The sequence below is a fragment of the Xiphophorus hellerii genome, chromosome 12, assembly GCF_003331165.1.
Source record: "Xiphophorus hellerii strain 12219 chromosome 12, Xiphophorus_hellerii-4.1, whole genome shotgun sequence".
Taxonomy (NCBI): Eukaryota; Metazoa; Chordata; class Actinopteri; order Cyprinodontiformes; family Poeciliidae; genus Xiphophorus; species Xiphophorus hellerii.
Window position 1 is genome coordinate 18,151,117 of NC_045683.1, and position 17,764 is coordinate 18,168,880.

General features: G+C 43.9%; 1 protein-coding gene across 1 annotated transcript in view; it reads right to left on the bottom strand.

Moving 5' to 3' along the window:
* The window catches only part of setbp1 (SET binding protein 1), a 52,586-nt gene that overhangs the window by 22,199 nt on the left and 12,623 nt on the right, over window positions 1–17,764 (bottom strand). Inside the window, exon 2 of the mRNA XM_032577498.1 lies at window positions 16,226–16,823. Coding sequence (XP_032433389.1) covers window positions 16,226–16,660 — 435 coding nt within the window. The 5' untranslated portion in view covers window positions 16,661–16,823. The remainder of the gene's footprint in view (window positions 1–16,225; window positions 16,824–17,764) is intronic.

The window sequence follows — 17,764 nt, forward strand, 5'->3', positions numbered from 1 at the left end:
TGGGTACGGGTTTCAGATTATTTCCTATACACCTGAACAGAGACTGAAGACTGAAAACTCAAATAAATTTTTCCATGCTCAATTTCATTTTATCTAGCCTTGGAAAATAAAATTCTGCTTTTCCAGACTTTTCGTGATCGCATATGAACCGCGTTCTCTCCTCTCCCAGTCGGATGGCGAGCTGAAGCCTCTTCCTGTCTCGCACAGGCGGACCGATCAGCCCACTGCACTGGGAAAAGAACACCCTAAACAGGCACACCCAAATCTCAACATCCCACCACACGCACACCGGCCCACGCAAACACACACAAACACAGAAATCCTCGTGCCCAGACACACACAATCGCGCTGCCCTTCAAATAGTTTTTCGCAGCCTTTTATTTGGCAGCGCGCCCAGCGGTTAGAGTGTTTCATTTTTCCTGTGTATGGAACTGGGCAGCTGTCCAGGCAAACACACAAAGAGAAAGAGGGAGCGCGGGGGGAGGGAAGGAGGCGAAGGAGGAGGAGAGGAAGAGGAGGGGGGGCTGTTAGTAAAAGAATGAGAACAGCAGAATGAGGAGAAGAGGAGGGGGGGCAGAAAAACAAGAACAGAGGTGCCTGGACTCGTTTACCGCCACTTTCCTCTGAAACCTTATGATTGATATGATCCTGTCTTTTTCCCTCGCTCTTACCTTGTTGTCTTGGTTTTAACACCATGTAGGAACCCAACATCCCCCCCACACATACACACACACACACCATGCCCCTGTGCACCCCCCCCCCCCACCCTTCCTTTCACCCCCATCTCCTCGTCCTTTTCTCTTTTCTTTCGTCTATTCTGGAGCTGACCATTCTCCTCCTGTGGGAACCGCCACCCTCCTCCCCGACATGCCCGCTTCTCTCCAGCTCCATTCAGAGCGTTGCTTCCCTGTGATCTGTGTTTCTGACAGCTCCATGAACACACACACGCACACCCCCTCCCACACACACATGCACGCACACATGCAGCTCCTCTGCAAACAAACACCATGAATACTAACAGGGCTTTGTATCCACAGCACTTAAAATCGGGGTAGGAAGAGGCGGGCGGGGCAAGAGGGGGGTAACAGAGAGGGGAAAAAGGAGGGAAAAAGCAGCAGAGTAGAAAAGAGGAGCTGTGGCACTGTGTTGATCTTGTGGCCACTCTCACAGAGACCCCCCCAACCCTCACCCATCCAACCAGCCCCATTCACCCCCCTCCACCGCCACCCTCATCCCTGTTCCTCGTTCGTTCGTTCTTCCCACCAGTTCTCCTGGGAATAAAGACTTCCATTCATGCGCCTGAGGAGACCCACAGCGGGGGAGAGAAAAGAGGGAGGAGAGAGAGAGGAGGGAGTGGGAAGAGGAGGGGTTGTCAAGGTGAACGGTTTGAGGATGGCTGGGATCAGACCCGCCGCTGCCTGAAACTGTACGTCTGTTTTTACTCAGCATGTTCCACTTCGACACGCTCTTCCCTACCTCAGATTCAAGCGGCTTCTGGGAAAGTTGGGTGGGAACATTTGGAAGTTTGGCTCCGAAGCCGAAAAGCTCACAAACTAAAAAGTCCCCTCGCTAAAGTATCTATATTTTCTTCACTTTTCAGATTTTGTCAAGCTACAACTTGAAACCTTGATGGGATTTTTTAGTGACAGATCAGCAGAATGTAGGGCTTAATTATGAAGTGGGAGGAAATGGTTTTCAACTATTTTTTCTTTAGAAATAAAAATCTGAAAAGTGTGGCATGCATATATAATACTGCATTTTACTTAAAAAGAAAAAAAAGAATCAAGAAACTGGGTTAATTTTGATCTCTATTGTCAGTGCAATAGCTTCATAATTACACATTTTGATAATACAATTCTAGATTCACTGCTGTCCGCCATGAGATGCTCAAAGCTTGAAATATTGTCTTATAGCCCTTATATAAACTTCTCCACAGCGCTCTCCCTGTTCTATCTGCGCCAGATCGGACGGATTTAATCTGAGTGCGCAGGTTAAATCCGCTGCACTAGATTTCAATTATTAGGATGTCAGACTTTTCTAATTTTCATTTGAACAAAATTTTGAATCAAGCCACATTCATTTGCGCTACACAATTAAGGCTGTTGTAATACGCAACAGAAATATAAATAAAAATGTAATCACATGATAACTGCATTGGTCTCAACAAGCCCCTTTTTGAAGAGCAATTTTGCTTACAGAAACTGCAGCATCCATTTTGTTTGTTGTGTTATGTATTTGTTTTGGCTATTTAAAATATCTTCCAGTTCCAGTGGTAAATGTTTGTTAGAAATGAAAGTTTATTAATCTTTGTGCACTTACATTATTATGTCTTCATTATTATATTACTTCAAACGGTCTCAAAACAACAATATTATCATTTATTTCCATAACTTTTGTGGCAATGTATCATCTAGTAAAATGTATTATCGTGATATGCCTATTTGCAACCACACTGAGTTTTATTTTTTTCTCTAAAAACCCTGTTCTGCAGCACCATTGATGCTACACGCCGTCATGTACGGCACATTTTGATCCTCTTAGACACGATCAAACGCGGGAGCTTCGGCGCACACGCGAGGCGCAGTGGTGGGTCTGGAGTAAAACGGTCCCTCATACACCCTCAGCAGTAATCCTTGAGACTGGAGTACTCCTAAAGATAGCAGCAAACCACCAAAGAGCCTCCTTGTCACGCTTTCTTCCGACACACTGAAAAGTTGATGACTCAATTTAAACAAGAACCTCTGATTGGCTGAGCCAGAGCATGTTATTATGAGGCAGTCTGAGGTTTCTACTCGCGCCTTAATAGCACACACATTTACATGCTACACAAAGTATGCATCTAATCCCCACTATTACCATTAATGGCGTGTTTGGGCCTTTGTATGTGCAGCCCGCCACAGAAAGGCACTAAGAGGCGCATTAGAGTCGTTTCACAGCGATCATGTACCAATCGTTCCTTTCATGGGAGTCAGTGAACTTCAGCTGAGGAACAGCACAGATGACAATCGGTACACACTCTCAACACAAAGAAGACAACACACACAGACATTTAATACTCTTTGCAAGCCTCAAGTCAAAATTCACTTCCCCAACGCAAACACTCGTGCAGCACAAAGTGTACAAACCAACAGAAGAAGTTGTTTCCATTCTCTGGGCCCCATATGATCCAATCGCACCGCTTCTCTCCAACAGGAAACAATTAACAGCCAATGAGCTGCTTTAAGGGATGACTTCCTGTGTGGAATGATTGGTAATTCAAGACAGAAGCTGTGTGCTCAGATTAAACACTTCCTCTCTGCGGTCTGCAACAGCAAAGCCCCACTCACTGATTAGTTATTCACAAATTATGCAATCTCATGTATTTTATCTGCCTGTCTTAGTGGACAACAAAGATCTGATAAGAGTAGACGGTCACCACAACCATGAACCATGACAATTAGTTCATGTGTTCATGAGAGACAGTCTGTCTTAGCTGGAGATGTGCCATGTGGAGTATTATGAAAACATGTTTTACTCATTTATCAGTGAGTATAGTGCACAAAATGCAGGCACCCAAGAAAGATCTGGGTGTTTCCAGCATATTTGGACATGTGAGTAGTTAATATACATTTTAATTATACTAAAAATAATAGAATCAAACAATAAAAACCAAAGAAAATACCTTTTAAAACTTCGCACACTACTTTAAATGAGTATGATAAGAACATTCACTACTCAGAGTTTTAAAGGTTTGTTTCATTTCAACCTTAGTTTGTTTGTTTGTTGTGCTCCTGACTAGTGAACATGGTCAGATCCAAACAGTTGTCTGAGGACTTTAGAAAAACATTGGAGCAACTTATGAGTCAGTTATTCTACGGTACCAAAGAGGAGGAGATTCAGAATCACTGCCAACATGCCCTGGTCTGACCATTCAAGCAGGTTCACCCTGAAACCAGACAGAGATACTAAAATATGTCTCCAAAAACCTACAGAAGGTTTTTACTGCTGTTGATGTGAAAGGGGATTCCTCTACAATCAGAAAGAGGACAAAAATAATCTACCTATAAGATGTGTTAAAGGAGCGAACCTTTCCTTTCTAAAAACACATGAAGGTAAGACAGAGGTCTGTCAGCAGGTGCTTCAGGAAAATATGGGACCATGAGGAAAGAATAGCAAAGCTGGTGCAGAACTGGACCATGAAACATAACACCAAACACAAAATGACACCAAACACACCAATAAATTCACAGAATTTTATGAAAGCTAAGAAATGGAAAGTCCTTTGTGTTTCCATTGCAACAAGCTCTGGCAACAACAAACTGGTTTTTTGCAGAAAACCAACAATATCGTCAGAAGCCTGTGGGTAGCTTTAGGAGACCAGCAACTTAACTTAATGTTGTGTAAAAAGCCAAATTAACAGAGTCCCTCAGTTAAAAGTGCTCAAGTGTTGAACTATGAACATAAATTAATTAATTTTAGTCTGGATGAAACGAATCTAGAACTGGATCTTGTTTGGGATAAAAAGAGCATAATGCTGTTGGTGACATTAGGGCAACTTTTTATAGAGACACTGAGGTTAATAATATAACTTGTGTCATTGAATTGCCTCCCTGGGAGGATCAAACATGAACTGGGTGAGTCATTTATAGTGATACGATGACGCGCCTATCCACGGGGTATCTGCAGGTTTCAGCGAGTCAAATTTAAGACTTTTTAAGACCTTTTTTTAATGCCACCTTGAATAAAATTTAAGACGGAAAAAACTATAAATGTAGGGGATGGTTGGGAGAGTTTTCTGCAATACAATCGGGCAAAGAAAAAACTGAAATTTCTGAGGTTTGTTTGTGGCTCTTGGCAGCAGCTTTGTGCTTCTCACACTGCATATGGTTCTCTACAGCTTTAACCCCGAAGTGCCAAGCTTTCCGCACAAAGGCAAAGACCAACGTCATCCAGTCAATAAATTTGCACTTTGACGCAAAAAAAGTTGCCAGTCACACAACGCTATGAAGATGTCTGCAGGCCACTGTGCTTGACAGAAAGAAAAACTACATTAAACAGTCATGCCTCTCTCTTTTTTTTTTTTTTTAGAATTAAATACTTTTAAAGACTTTTTATGGATGCACGGATACCCTGTCTCCAGTTGTGGAAAACTAGATCAGTTTAGATTTGGCTCCAGTACAATCCCTGGTTTAACAACCCCTAAATGTGTCTCAGATAGACTCTTCTGTCCACCTTTGAAGTTTTGCAGTTGTGAGCAGACAGTTTCTTCCTTGATCATCTTGTGTCCTTACATGATCTTCAGCTTGCCAGCAGCAGGAAGAGGGAGAGAGTCAGAGAGGCACTGTAATGACATCCTCAGTGACAGGGAGAATGGGAAAAGTGAGACACAATAGTCTTAACCAATCAGGCTGCCTGCCTCCCTTTAGGCCCCCTCTTACCAACAATAATGCCTTTGTGTGAGGCTGCACTCCACTCGTGTGTTCACAGACACGCACGCAGACCAAAGTGAAGCATCATACACTTCCCAGCAGCCACAAAGAGACGCGGGTGAAGGAGAGCTGCAGGTACAGAGCTGGGTCAGGGCTTAGCAGACTGCAGGAATTAAAGTGTGTGTACATGATTTCAGAAATGTCTGTGTATGCGTGTCTGCGTGTTTCTCTCCAGGCCCGGGCACATGACTGCAGCTGCCCCCTCGCTCCCTCATCCAAACCAACACCCCCTCCTCGCAGTGGGTGAGAGGTCACACGGAGTGGCATTCCTCTCGGTCTGAGAGCGGACGAATATTTCACTGAGCGGTTTGGTCCAAAAGAGACCGACTGAGAAGGAGACACTGAACTGGAGGGGAAAAAAAGCAGAAGGTGAAAAAAATCGCACCAGAACAGGGCAGAGAAACGCAGGAGGTGCTGCAGCCGTGGCTGTGTGTGTGTGTGCACAGGCGTGGAGATGTCTGTGTCTTGAAATGAAGCAGCAAACAGAAAACCCTCGTGGCTTCTTCTCTGCTTCATAAACACTGCTGTTTGTTTAGTCTAAGCCGTGCCCAGGGACAGACACTCAGACATAAGGACAGACAGACATGTCCTATTCATGCTGGGATCCACACTTAAGAGACAGAGCATAAATAAGCAGCCAAACTACAGTAGTAGTACTTCACAGAGCCTGGAGAGAAGACATGTGGAGCAATAATATGGTGTTAAGTGTAAGTTATGGTTATAACACAGTTACGTTTTATAAAAGAGAAAGCCAGAAAGTCCCTCTCTGTTATCAATATCTACAGACTTAAAAAGAATTTAACTCTATAATCTAAATGTTTACATGCAAATTGATAAGTAATAACTTACCAAAGAGATACGCATGGAAATTAGCTATTGATTGGAACAATTCTTGTCCTGACTTGTTGGAAACCCAAAAAGTCCATTTTCATCCAGTCAGTGAATATTAAATATTTCGCTGAAATGTTTAAAAATTAAATCGGATGACGCGCCCAACATGGCCAACGTAGCCAAAATAAAATCGATTCAAAATAAAATCAGATTTTTTTCATACTAAATACAATTTCTGATTTTAATCAGAAATTTAATCTCCCTTTGTTTTCTTAAAAATAAATTACAAATTACCTAAAATATTTTCAAAAACTTGCTTTTATTTCAATCTTCCCCTCTGGGAGTTGACCTGAATTCTAAGTCCAAATAAGTTCAAGCTGTAAAACGTGCTTGTAAAACGAGATGGAAGGTCCTGGGTGGGCCGATATCACTCAGAAGTTCAGAAACCCAACTAGTGCAATGGTGAAAAAAGTGATTTTTCATAAATTAAATCTTCAAGAACAGAAAATGTCATAAATCGATCAAATCCAGCTCTAACTCACAAGTCAGAAGCATTTTTGACAGAGATACATCGCCTGTCCATTTAAGCCGAACAGAACATAACGGATTTAGCAACATAGGTAAAGATCTACACTCTACAAGAAAAGCAGACAATGTTTATAATCAATGCTAATATAGAACAATAAATACAGTTTAAAATGTCAACCTCAAATTGTTTTTTTCTTTGTTTTGAAACAACAAAACTTGTTAATTCACACACATGGCGTGACATCTCCTCTGTTTCTGATATAACAAATATCAACTTTTTAGGACAGTGAAATATTCTGAAAGTTTTTCCTATGTGTGCAACATATCAATACATATGTATAGAGATCATAGATCTTAAAAACTTATTGCAAAGTGTATCCACGGGTCAAAGCTGCACAAACATTGGAAATTTGCCACAGATCTCTGGTTAGCCCATAGATTCATAAAAGTAACATTAAAGTCACACAAATATTAAATGTATACAAGAAATTTTTTTTATTTTGAAATAGTTTTGAGGACCAAACTAGAAGTACTAGCTTGGATCAAAAGAAAGGAAGGAAGAAGGAAAGAATAGTGCTGCAAACAGTGAAGCAAGGTGGAGGTGGTATCATGTTGTGGGCTTGCTTTGATCCCAGAGTGCAAGAATTAACTGTATAAAAATTACAAAATCTTTAGGAGAAAGTTTGGATTAATGAGTGAAAACAATGTCTGAAGCAAGGTCTTTGGTACAGATGGCTATTTCTGTCAGATATTAAGTATCCTGAAAAATATATCAATAAGTGCACACGTTTCTGGAAAAAAAAAAAGAAAGAAAGAAACCCTTGGAGAGACCTAAGATCGTTTTAGCCTTCTGCAGACTGAAAACAAGTTGAACATATTGCACCAACAGACAGCAACAACCTGCCCACTTAGGGTTTGTCTTACGAACAAAATGTCCTCAATACCACTCCTTTGTATGTTTTGCTGTAACACTTTCACTCTGACACACCATGCATCTATTTCTGGAGACAATTTGATTTCAGGACCTTGTCGTTAGATTTCGGACACTTTAACGTCTTTTCTTTCAGTGATTTAGAAACACACACACACTGAGACACACACAGGCGTGCTCCAGACAGCTGATGGTGCCATCAGATTTCACTGACAAGCGCTTGTAGTGGGACTTAGTGAAAGTCGATACTCAGCACTTGCTTCTCTTTCTCCTTTGAATCCGCAGCCGTTTCCTGCTCTCCCAGCACCAATTCCTGCTGGATCTCCACACGCTGCCCCTTTCCTCCCTCACATGCACACACACCCACTCACTGACCAACCACAGAGGCTTGATGAAGATAATGAAGTGGCCCCACAAGTTCAAGATGGTATGACTCAACGTTATCTATGACCACAGAGAATATGAAACAAGGTCGCCCTCCACATCGTCCCTCAGTGATGTGAATCAGGCTGAATCGCCAGAATCCAAAGCCAGAATCGCTCAGCATCGGTCCAGTGTGTTGTGCTCCCACACACATCCCGAAAAACGTCCCAGCACCGACCTGTCAACACAGCAGGTCTCAGAACGTCTCAGCACAACGAGCTGATTTGTCACAGAGCCATTAGCATTTCTTTAAATGCGAGCGAGCGAACGCCTCAGGTCTTTATTAAAAAAACGCACCTAAAGCCGGACCGGCTTTTATAGCAAGTCTGCATCTGCCGGAGGAGGAAGAGAGACCTACTGGGACCCGGACACAATAGAGAAAGAATAAGGCTTGACCTTTTGAGACCAAGTGAGAAGATGGTATGTGTGTGTCTGATTGAGAAATTAGCTACAGTTCCCACCAAATGGTCAGCACAACCACACACACATACACACACACGCCGACAGACAGGCATCAAATCCAGCCCTGAGGGTAAGAAAGCAAAGGCCAGACTCCAGTTGTCTCAACCCTGACCCAATCGTACAAACAACAATACAGCAGACACACACACACAAACACACAGGCTGGAGCTCAGCTATCACCTCTGCTTTTGAATGTCCAGCAGGGTCAAAGTTCACCTCTTCTTCTGCTTCCCCTCCAGCACTTCTTTGTGTGGCTGTGTGTGTATGTGTTCACCATTACTAACCATGCATTCATTCAGTCATTCATTATAAATCCAAAGCAGTTAGAGCGCTGCTGCAGACCTCATTCAGTCAACCTTGCAGCGTGAGTATGTTTGTGTGTTTGAGTTTATGATCATTACTCATATTCTAGAGTCATTAATCATCGAACGCATCGCTATGTGAGGACTTGCCACTGTTTGGGGTCATCATCATTCTCAATTAGGCGTAGGACGATACGAGATTCTCACAGTTTCACGGTATCATGGTTTTCATACAGAAATTCAAAACAAAACTATGCAACATTTTAACGTGGAACTAATGCAGGGGTGGGCACTCCTGGTCCTCGAGGGCCGGTGTCCTGCAACTTTTAGATGCATCTCTACTTCAACACACCTGAGTCAAATAATGAGGTCGTTAGCAGGACTCTGGAGAACTTGACTGCACGTAGGAGGTGATTCAGCTGTTGGATTCAGGTGTGTTGAACCAGGGAGACATCTAAGAGTTGCAGGACACCGGCCCTCGAGGACCAGGATTGCCCACCCCTGAACTAATGTCTTTGACTTTAAAACAAACAAGGGATAACCATTCAAACTCCTGCAAAAACAATATTATCAAACCTTTCTGAAATGAACAAAACCATATTGTTTTGACATTTTTAAAATTGAAAGAATGCCACTGTGATATTTAGCTGCTCAGTTAGCCAGGCTAAGAAAGAGAAATATTGATGATGTACAAAAATACTTGAAAACTACAATAGAAGAGACCACAGACATCCGCCAGTACTGAAGACCACCCATATTGTTGCTCATTGATCCCTGTAACTCTACATTTTAATAATTCAAGCACCAATTAAACTGTACTATGAATTAATGTGCTCAGTCTTAGCACTGCCATAGCAACTAATATCTAGAGTCTTTCTTATGTCAACTCTTTGAAGGCAAGGAGCACCAAAGAACATCAATGTTACGCCTGGATTGGCTGTTTGGCAAACACCACCCAATAGCATGTAAAGTAGTAAAGCACGTAGCTATTTCTACTTCCTGAGCTGAATTCACTTTCAAATATTTCAGAAAAAATATTTGCAAATGGGTGAATTTTCCAAAAATAATTTGAATCTATAAATAGGCGAATCCCTGAATACTGAACTGAGACTGGGGTCCCATGCTTTGGTTGTGCTTTCTCGGCCTAAATATGTTTCTGAAACATAACAAATACATGGTGCAGGTAACACTATCAGTACTTTCTGTTTTACATAGGTTATATATTACACCAGACATATTTCTGTATAGTTAGAATCATAATTTAGCATTAAGATATTATGAGATTCTCCTCTTGGGCCAGGTCTAGTTTTGAAAAGCAAAACCTGTGACCAAGGTTAGTGCGGATCTCCAGGAAATAGATTTTAGAGAGGAAAACCTTGTGGATGTGATTGGCGAGTGAAAGACAAGTGAACAGATTGTATTTTGACTGGACTTTCTGCAGATTTTGGAGATACCGAGAAGCAGATCAGAGGTTAGATGCAATATGCGTGTGTGTGTGTGCGTGGGGGTGTGCTGGTGTGTGTGCATGGGGGTCAGACACAGATGGACAGCTGGTGTTTCCGTGGTGCTAAATCACTCACCCCCACTACCCCCCTCCAGCTCACATGCACACAAACACATTCACATCTACCATCCCCCAATCACTAAAGGGAGACGCCCCTTAAAGCTTTCCCAGATCAGAGACTCAAAGGCTGCAAACACTGACAGCACGCATCCACACACCAAAAACATCTAAATGAACAATTTGGGGCTTTTAACCAAACGGACAGACACCAGAAACAGTCAATGGGACAGTAGGGTCAGACCACAGCAGAGGTGATCATTTTATATTTATACATATGCATAAATCAATCACGGATTGCTCTCTGTGGGCAAAGCATGATGTATCACACGCCCACACACGTACACACACACGCAAGCTGACACAGACGCTGCTGCTTTTATGAGCTCATCAAGTCCCTCAGGTCACCAACCGCCATCTCCGACAGAAATAAGAAAAACAACATCCACATCAAACGTCCAAGCATTCCCTGCGCACACACGTGCACGTATTGCGTGTACACACACTTGGCGTTGCGACTGTGACAGCATTAATTTCCCTGCATGCACTTGACTAACACATAATAATCCCAAACACTGCTGGGAGAAGACCACCAAGCAACAACACACACGCGCACACACGCAGTCAGTAGGACCACCAAGCAGAGGGGCTGTCAAGACAAGATAAGTGTGTATTTAGCGTCAAGCTTTCGGATGCATCCACTAACACACCCACACACGCACACACACCCCAACAGCAACAACACACACAGCCTGGCCCAGACTCCTGAAAAAGCTCTGGCTTATCTTTCCCCACAGATAGCAAAATGGATTAAGAGCCACATTTGGCACGTCCAGGGAACTGGACAGATAACCAGGAAAACACTCCCTCTGACTGCAATCACCGCTCAGCATGATTTGTGTGTGTGTATGTGTTTCTCTCTGAGAGCAAAAAGCAGCAAATGCTCTTTAGGTAGCTTCTGCCAAGTGATGGCATCAAACCTGCAAACTGTGTGCCTGCATGTGCGCGGCTGCACGAGCCTCCTCCATGTCCGTAGGAGTGATGCAGCGGTTGACCCGGGATCCGATCTATTAAATCACACACATTCATCTTCTGAGCGCACACGGCGTGGGCCAGACAAAGAGCTGCGTGCGAGAGGACATCCAGCATGTGTGTGATGTCAGCTGGAGACAGAGAAGGGGAGCCCATCATACTGCGTTAATGTGGGCCCCGTCTCCTGACACGGCACGCTCGCTCTATGAAGCCTCTGGTTATGGATGCCTGCTATGAAGATGATAGAAGAGTGAGATTCCCTTTTAAAAAAAGGAAATTACCCCCTTTGCACCTCCCCTTTCTGCGCTCCCTCTTTCATAATCCTCTCACTAATAGAATAGTTTATTGTAAAAAGCAAATAATGCTCAACTGTTATTACTGATAGCTGTAAAATTACGTGTATTTCTTGAGATGAAGAGATACAAAACCACATCTCTTCTACATTTAGTAAATCGCTACAGAAGAAACACTGTTTGGAAATTGGAAGCTGAAGTAAAATGGTGTGTTAGGTATACTTGATGTGAAACGTTAACATATTGGGAATAATAAGTATTAGGGATGTAACATTGCATCCAGCTAACTAGACACAACTAAGCATTAAATTGGATTCACAATCATTATTTTTTGTTTATCACAAGTAAGAAGGTTTGAAAACCCAGACTATAAGTCATGCTTTTTTTTCATAGCTTTGCTGGTCTATCAACATATACAGATGTATTTAACCAGTTAGATTCAGCATCGGTAGATCAAAAATCTATAAAAAAAAATTAGAAATTCGCTACAAAGTTCTGAGCAGGGCTCTTTTTGTTATTCTTGTCTAATTCTGAGCCCCTAACTGTGAATGACTCTGTAAACTAAGCAGGGAAACCCAAGAAGTTCTTCTTTGCTTTCTTCAGAATAAGAATCTACAGCAGTAATAAAACATGGTGCCACAGCTCTAGACTAACTTTTTGCACTGGTGGTGCTGTGTTTACTAAAGAACTTTAGTAGACAAAGTTCTTTATTCGAAGCAGAATTACTGAAAAGGTGTTTAAAGAGCTTCTATGCACTAAAATGTAACATCTGAAGCTAAATGTCTTATTACGTTCAAGTAGTTAGTCAGCCATTTTATTCTCCCAGTGTTTACAAATCCCTCATATATTGTTTGTCACAGTTTCTTCCTTTTTATACCAAGTACCTCAATTTAAAATTGGATTGGTGACATTTAATGACTGATGACAGTAGTTGAGAGTATCAAAACAACAATGCAACTCATAAACTTCCTTCGCTCTTACTTCAAACTAAGAGTCTCAAGCCGGGTGTCGAGCTTGAAGCACTCACTTTAATGTCTCGTTGCACCCTTACAGTGTTCACATTTATATTTTGAACTATAGTCCTTTTTATGACATTGGCCGCTAACAGTTAGCCAGTCGTGGCATTCTCACAGTGCTTACAACCAGTCTCATATGGCATAGTTCTATTTTTTTTTTCCTACTGAATACTATAAATGCCACATGAACGATTTAGAAGTGGTTGAAGCTTCTTTAATGTGTCGTTGGCTCGCCTGATGATGATCGTTAGCAGACTGTCAACACTCAACGAAATTCTGAAGATTTTTCCTAAGAGTTTTTGTTAGAGGTAGAACAAGGTGTGAAGCTTAAAGCACTCACCCTCAAACCCGGAGGTCATAATAGCAGCTTACACTTACTTCATCAGATGAAGTCACGTGCTGACAGAAACCGGATAGGACTTCATATGAAAGAGTTCACTCTGTCTTTACACACCTGATATTTATGTTTCCCAGTCTGCACATGCATGTTTTCTGATCTTTAATTTACTGTCAAAGGTATTAATTATATAATCCCTATTTAAATCATCTCACCTTCTTTGACTGGGTGACACCACACAAGAAAATAACTTTAAAAAAAAGGCACCATTTTCATCTCTTCCTACATGCTTAGCTTCTAATCAGGCTGGCCGTCTCTCCCGTTCTCTGTCTATTAGAGGCAAATCTCCTTCTTAATGGATTTCTATTGTATCCTCCCTCAGCCCCCTCCTGTATTCACCGCACTACCGCACGCACAAACACGCTCCCTCTGAGGGGGCCCCTTAACCAGGCTCTCCATATGCCTGACCTCCACCTCCTTTCTCCTCCTCTTTCCACAACCCCCTTCTCCTTCTCCTGCTCTGCCGCCGCTGCCCCGTGCTGCCATCTGGTAGGGGCTGAAAAGAGTGACGGAAAAAGTGGAAGATGCGAGGGAAGAAAAAAATGGCAGGGACAAGTGTGGAAAGAGAGATGGCTAAAAGAAATAAAGAGGGAGAGCGGGAAAAAGAAGTAGCTGCGGACACAATACAAGAGCGAGTGGAGAGGCTGTCCATCTGCTCCCCACCTCACTTCCCCTCCCCTTCTGACACACAGCCTCCCGTACACCACAAAGAGAGTATTTAACCTCGACACACACACACACACACATATCCAGGCATGCAGAGAGAGAGACACAGAGAGAGAGAGTCTCTTTAACCCGTTCCTCTCCAGTGAGCCTGCCTGGGGTGGCAGGTGATGGGTGGATGCAGGCAGACGACGTGAGGCGAGGGGCTGGGGGGACGAGGGGTGGGAGGGTGTTGGTAATTGGAGGACGGAGCGGGTGGGGATGAAGGGTTGAAACCGATCTGAACCAACACCAACACGTTCTCCCCTCCCCTCAACAAAGCTCAGAAGACACCGGCGTTTCAGAGCCGTCACTATGACAACAATCTGTCAATCATCGCCAGCCGGCGGGCTTCCTAATTAGGGGGCTGATGGCGCTGGATTATGAGCGGCTGCCCGGGCTTCAGAAAGCGAGGCTCAGCCCGCCGTGCTTTCTAACGGAGATAAACACTGACGTTTGTCCGTGCTACACGTATCTTGTCACGCTTTTTTATTTTCCTGCCTGAACAATCTCACAGGCAGGTCAGAAGGTTCACTGTGTGGTTAGACGACGAGTCCAAGAGAAAACCATCAGGAACTCTGGCTGTGGAGATGGATAAGCTTTCTCTGCCAGCTTCAAATCAAAAACCACATTTTGATTATTTCCAAGCAAACGTTCCAAATGTTTAAAAAAGTTAATAAACATGAACACGCTACGATGTTTCCTTCCATCTTGGCATGATTCTCCGCTTACATTAATTGCAAAGATTTACGATCAGCTAAACAAAAAAAAATGAAATAAATCTAGCAGCAGCACATAAACCAAACTAAGACAGCAGGAAGGTTTACTGGACAGCTACTGTCATGCACACTCACTTCGGGCCTTTATAGAAGAATGCCAAAAAGAAGCAAGCTTGCTACAACTAAGGGCAAGCAAGAATTACAGATAATGACCTTCATGAAACACGGTGGTAGCAGAATGATACTGTGGGGATTGCTGTTTAAGCAGGGACAGAAAAGCTGGCCCTGCTGCTCGGAGCAAATGGGTACATAAAGGTCAAAGGTCACTTTTAAACCACAAACATTAATGGGTTTTATTTAGATTTTATGAGATACACCAAGAAAAACAGCGCAAAACTGTAAACTGAAGAAAAATTAATTATAAAAAATCCGATATATAAAGAAAAAGTTTATGTATACATGCTCTGCTCTTTTTAAATTCAAATGTACTTTAAAAACTTCTTAAAAACTTGTGTTCACAGACTCTCTCCATGCAGTCTGACCCAGCTTGAGCAGAAATGTTCAGTTTCTGTATTTAAAAACCCAAAAGAAACAAATTTAGTTGTGACTGAAGCAAAAGGGGGCTCTACAACATGATATGTTAAACATTTTGAAAGCCATGTACTTCTTTCCTTTCACTTCACAATTATGCAAACATGTCTCGAAATCGTTAAAGTTTTGGGTTGCAAAAGTTTAAGGGGTGCGAGTGCTTTTGCATTTCTCAAAGTCTTGATAAACATTTCTTCCAACGTTCCTGCTGATGCGACTGTGTCGACCAATGAAGCGCCGCAAAGTGTGTGAGAGGAAGCCGGTTCAGACGCCTACCGAGGGCCTCTTTTACCTTGTGAGCCACTTGAGTTGGAGCGCAAACAACAGAGCAGAACACGACTCTGCAGCATGTTGACAACATGACACCGTTAGTCCTGCTGGGCCTGTCGCGCTCAACGCCGCAGAGATGGCTGTCAGGTTTGGACACACACACAGCACCGTGTAGGTCAACACAGCCCGCAAACACTAGATTCCCCCAAGGACTTGTACATACACAGTGTCACATACACCAGAAACCAGTATAGTGTGGGAAGGGTGATGGGAGGCGGCGGGGGAGGAGGAGGTGAAGGCTGTGACCCACAAAGGCTGATTTCATTAAAGGAGGGAATAGGAGAGGAAAGGAAACAAGTGGTGAGTGGAGGGGACTGGAGAGGTCTCCGAGTCTATGACCACAAATGGAGAGGGCAGACACCAGCTGTCACTTGCTTGTGTCAGCCCTATTCTCAGCTGCTGTGTGTGTGTGTGTTACTGTGTGATCTCAGTCAGACTGGTTTCAGTTACAGCAAACTTTGACTCTTTGTAAACGTAGCTGGAGGCGACGATCAACAAAAGCTACGGATTGAGATGTTAGGGTGGACAGAAGTGTGTTTTTCACTTAAACCCCATAAAGCGTACACAGCGTAGCCTACCTGGTGATTTATTACTGACTCTAAGTGAGTAAAGAAGAAGCAGGAAGAAAAGGGGGGGACTTACCCTTTTTCTCGGGGGACCTCGTTCTTCGTCCTTGGGGCCCCGCCCTGCTCCTGCCCCGCCTCCTGTCCGCCCTTGCCGCCCCCCTTTGCCCTCTCCAGCCGGAGGTCGGATGGTCATCCTGATCTCTGGCGGGCAAATATAGTTCTCGAGGCTCTTGGGCGGCTTCTTGGTGCGCTTGGTGGTCTGGATCTTCAACTTGAGACTTCCCTCCTGGAAACTCGCTTCCTTGATGGAGAACTCCTGCTCCTCCATAAGCCCCTCCCCTTGCTCCTCCAGCCCCTCCCCCTCACTGGCAGCGCCGTTAATCACGTCATCGCCGTGCACCGGCCCGGCGCCTCCCGCCGCCAGTTGATGCTCCTCGCTGGGCCCTGCCCTGCCTCCCCGAAGGTCCGCCTCTTTGGGTCGGGCTGAGCCAACCAGGTCCCTCGGCTCCATCCACACTCCCGCCAGAGCCAGTCAGGATGGGGGGGAGCGAAGCTCTGGCAGTTGGCCAATGGGAAGACTCAGCGCAGGGGTCTGGTGGGCTGCTTGCTGCTGTCAGTCAGCTACTGGTACTGCGTCTGTTGTCCCACAGGAACGCAGCGAAGCCAGGGACAATCTGTGAGAGAAGAGCAGGGGAAGAACACGATTAGAGGGAGAAAAGGAGCTCTGCATCTTCTGTTCGCGTACAACCTCTCAGCACAGGCTTGCACGCTGTCAACAGCCTCACTGGCAGCCTGTTGAACTCGCAGACAGACAGGATCATCACAGAGCTGCAGAGGCATGCTGCCAGACTCTGATTTGCAGTTTGAATTTCACATAAACTGATTTTTCACTTTTGTAGTGTTGTCTCAGTAGCTGCCTTCATCGTTTCCAGCAGATCTGAAGCAGAGCAGTGGTGGTGCGCATGATCAATTTCAAATAAAACATTCCTCTTCTCTGCTCTAGAGCCAGGCTCAAGTTATCCTGAGGACACAGGGCAGAAAATATGAACAAAAATGACTTTCTGCTTTAAATCCAAAGCAGGGGGGCAGAGGGACGGAGTCTTGCCGTGGAGGGGGGAGAAGCAAATGCCAGCAGAGAAAGAAGGAGAAAAGGAATCTAAATTCCTTCCCCAGATGTGGTTTACGAGCTGGTCTGGAAAAACCAGCGTCTGAACTGTTTTACACACTCACATAGCAGCATTGCTGCACGCATGCATTAAAAACCCGTTATGCACATAAATACACATCCAAATGACAGTGTTGCTGTCATGGAGCAGGCTGCACAGACACCGCTATTTAGAAGAGGAGAATTTCTCACAAGATTAAGGATTTTAGCATCGGATCATTGTATACGTGCATGCACATTGTCATCACTATCACACACGCACATACTTACACAGGCCAAATACGCCGAGGCATAAACAGAAAGCAACCAAAACAAACACTAGACTACAGTTCTTACTACAGCTCCAGGGAATCCCATCAGTCAATATGACATGAGGCAGGACTGAGTGGAAGTGGGGAATGCTGTCTCACATGCTGAGTTGAGTCTGGCACCATTTACACTGATGTGAAC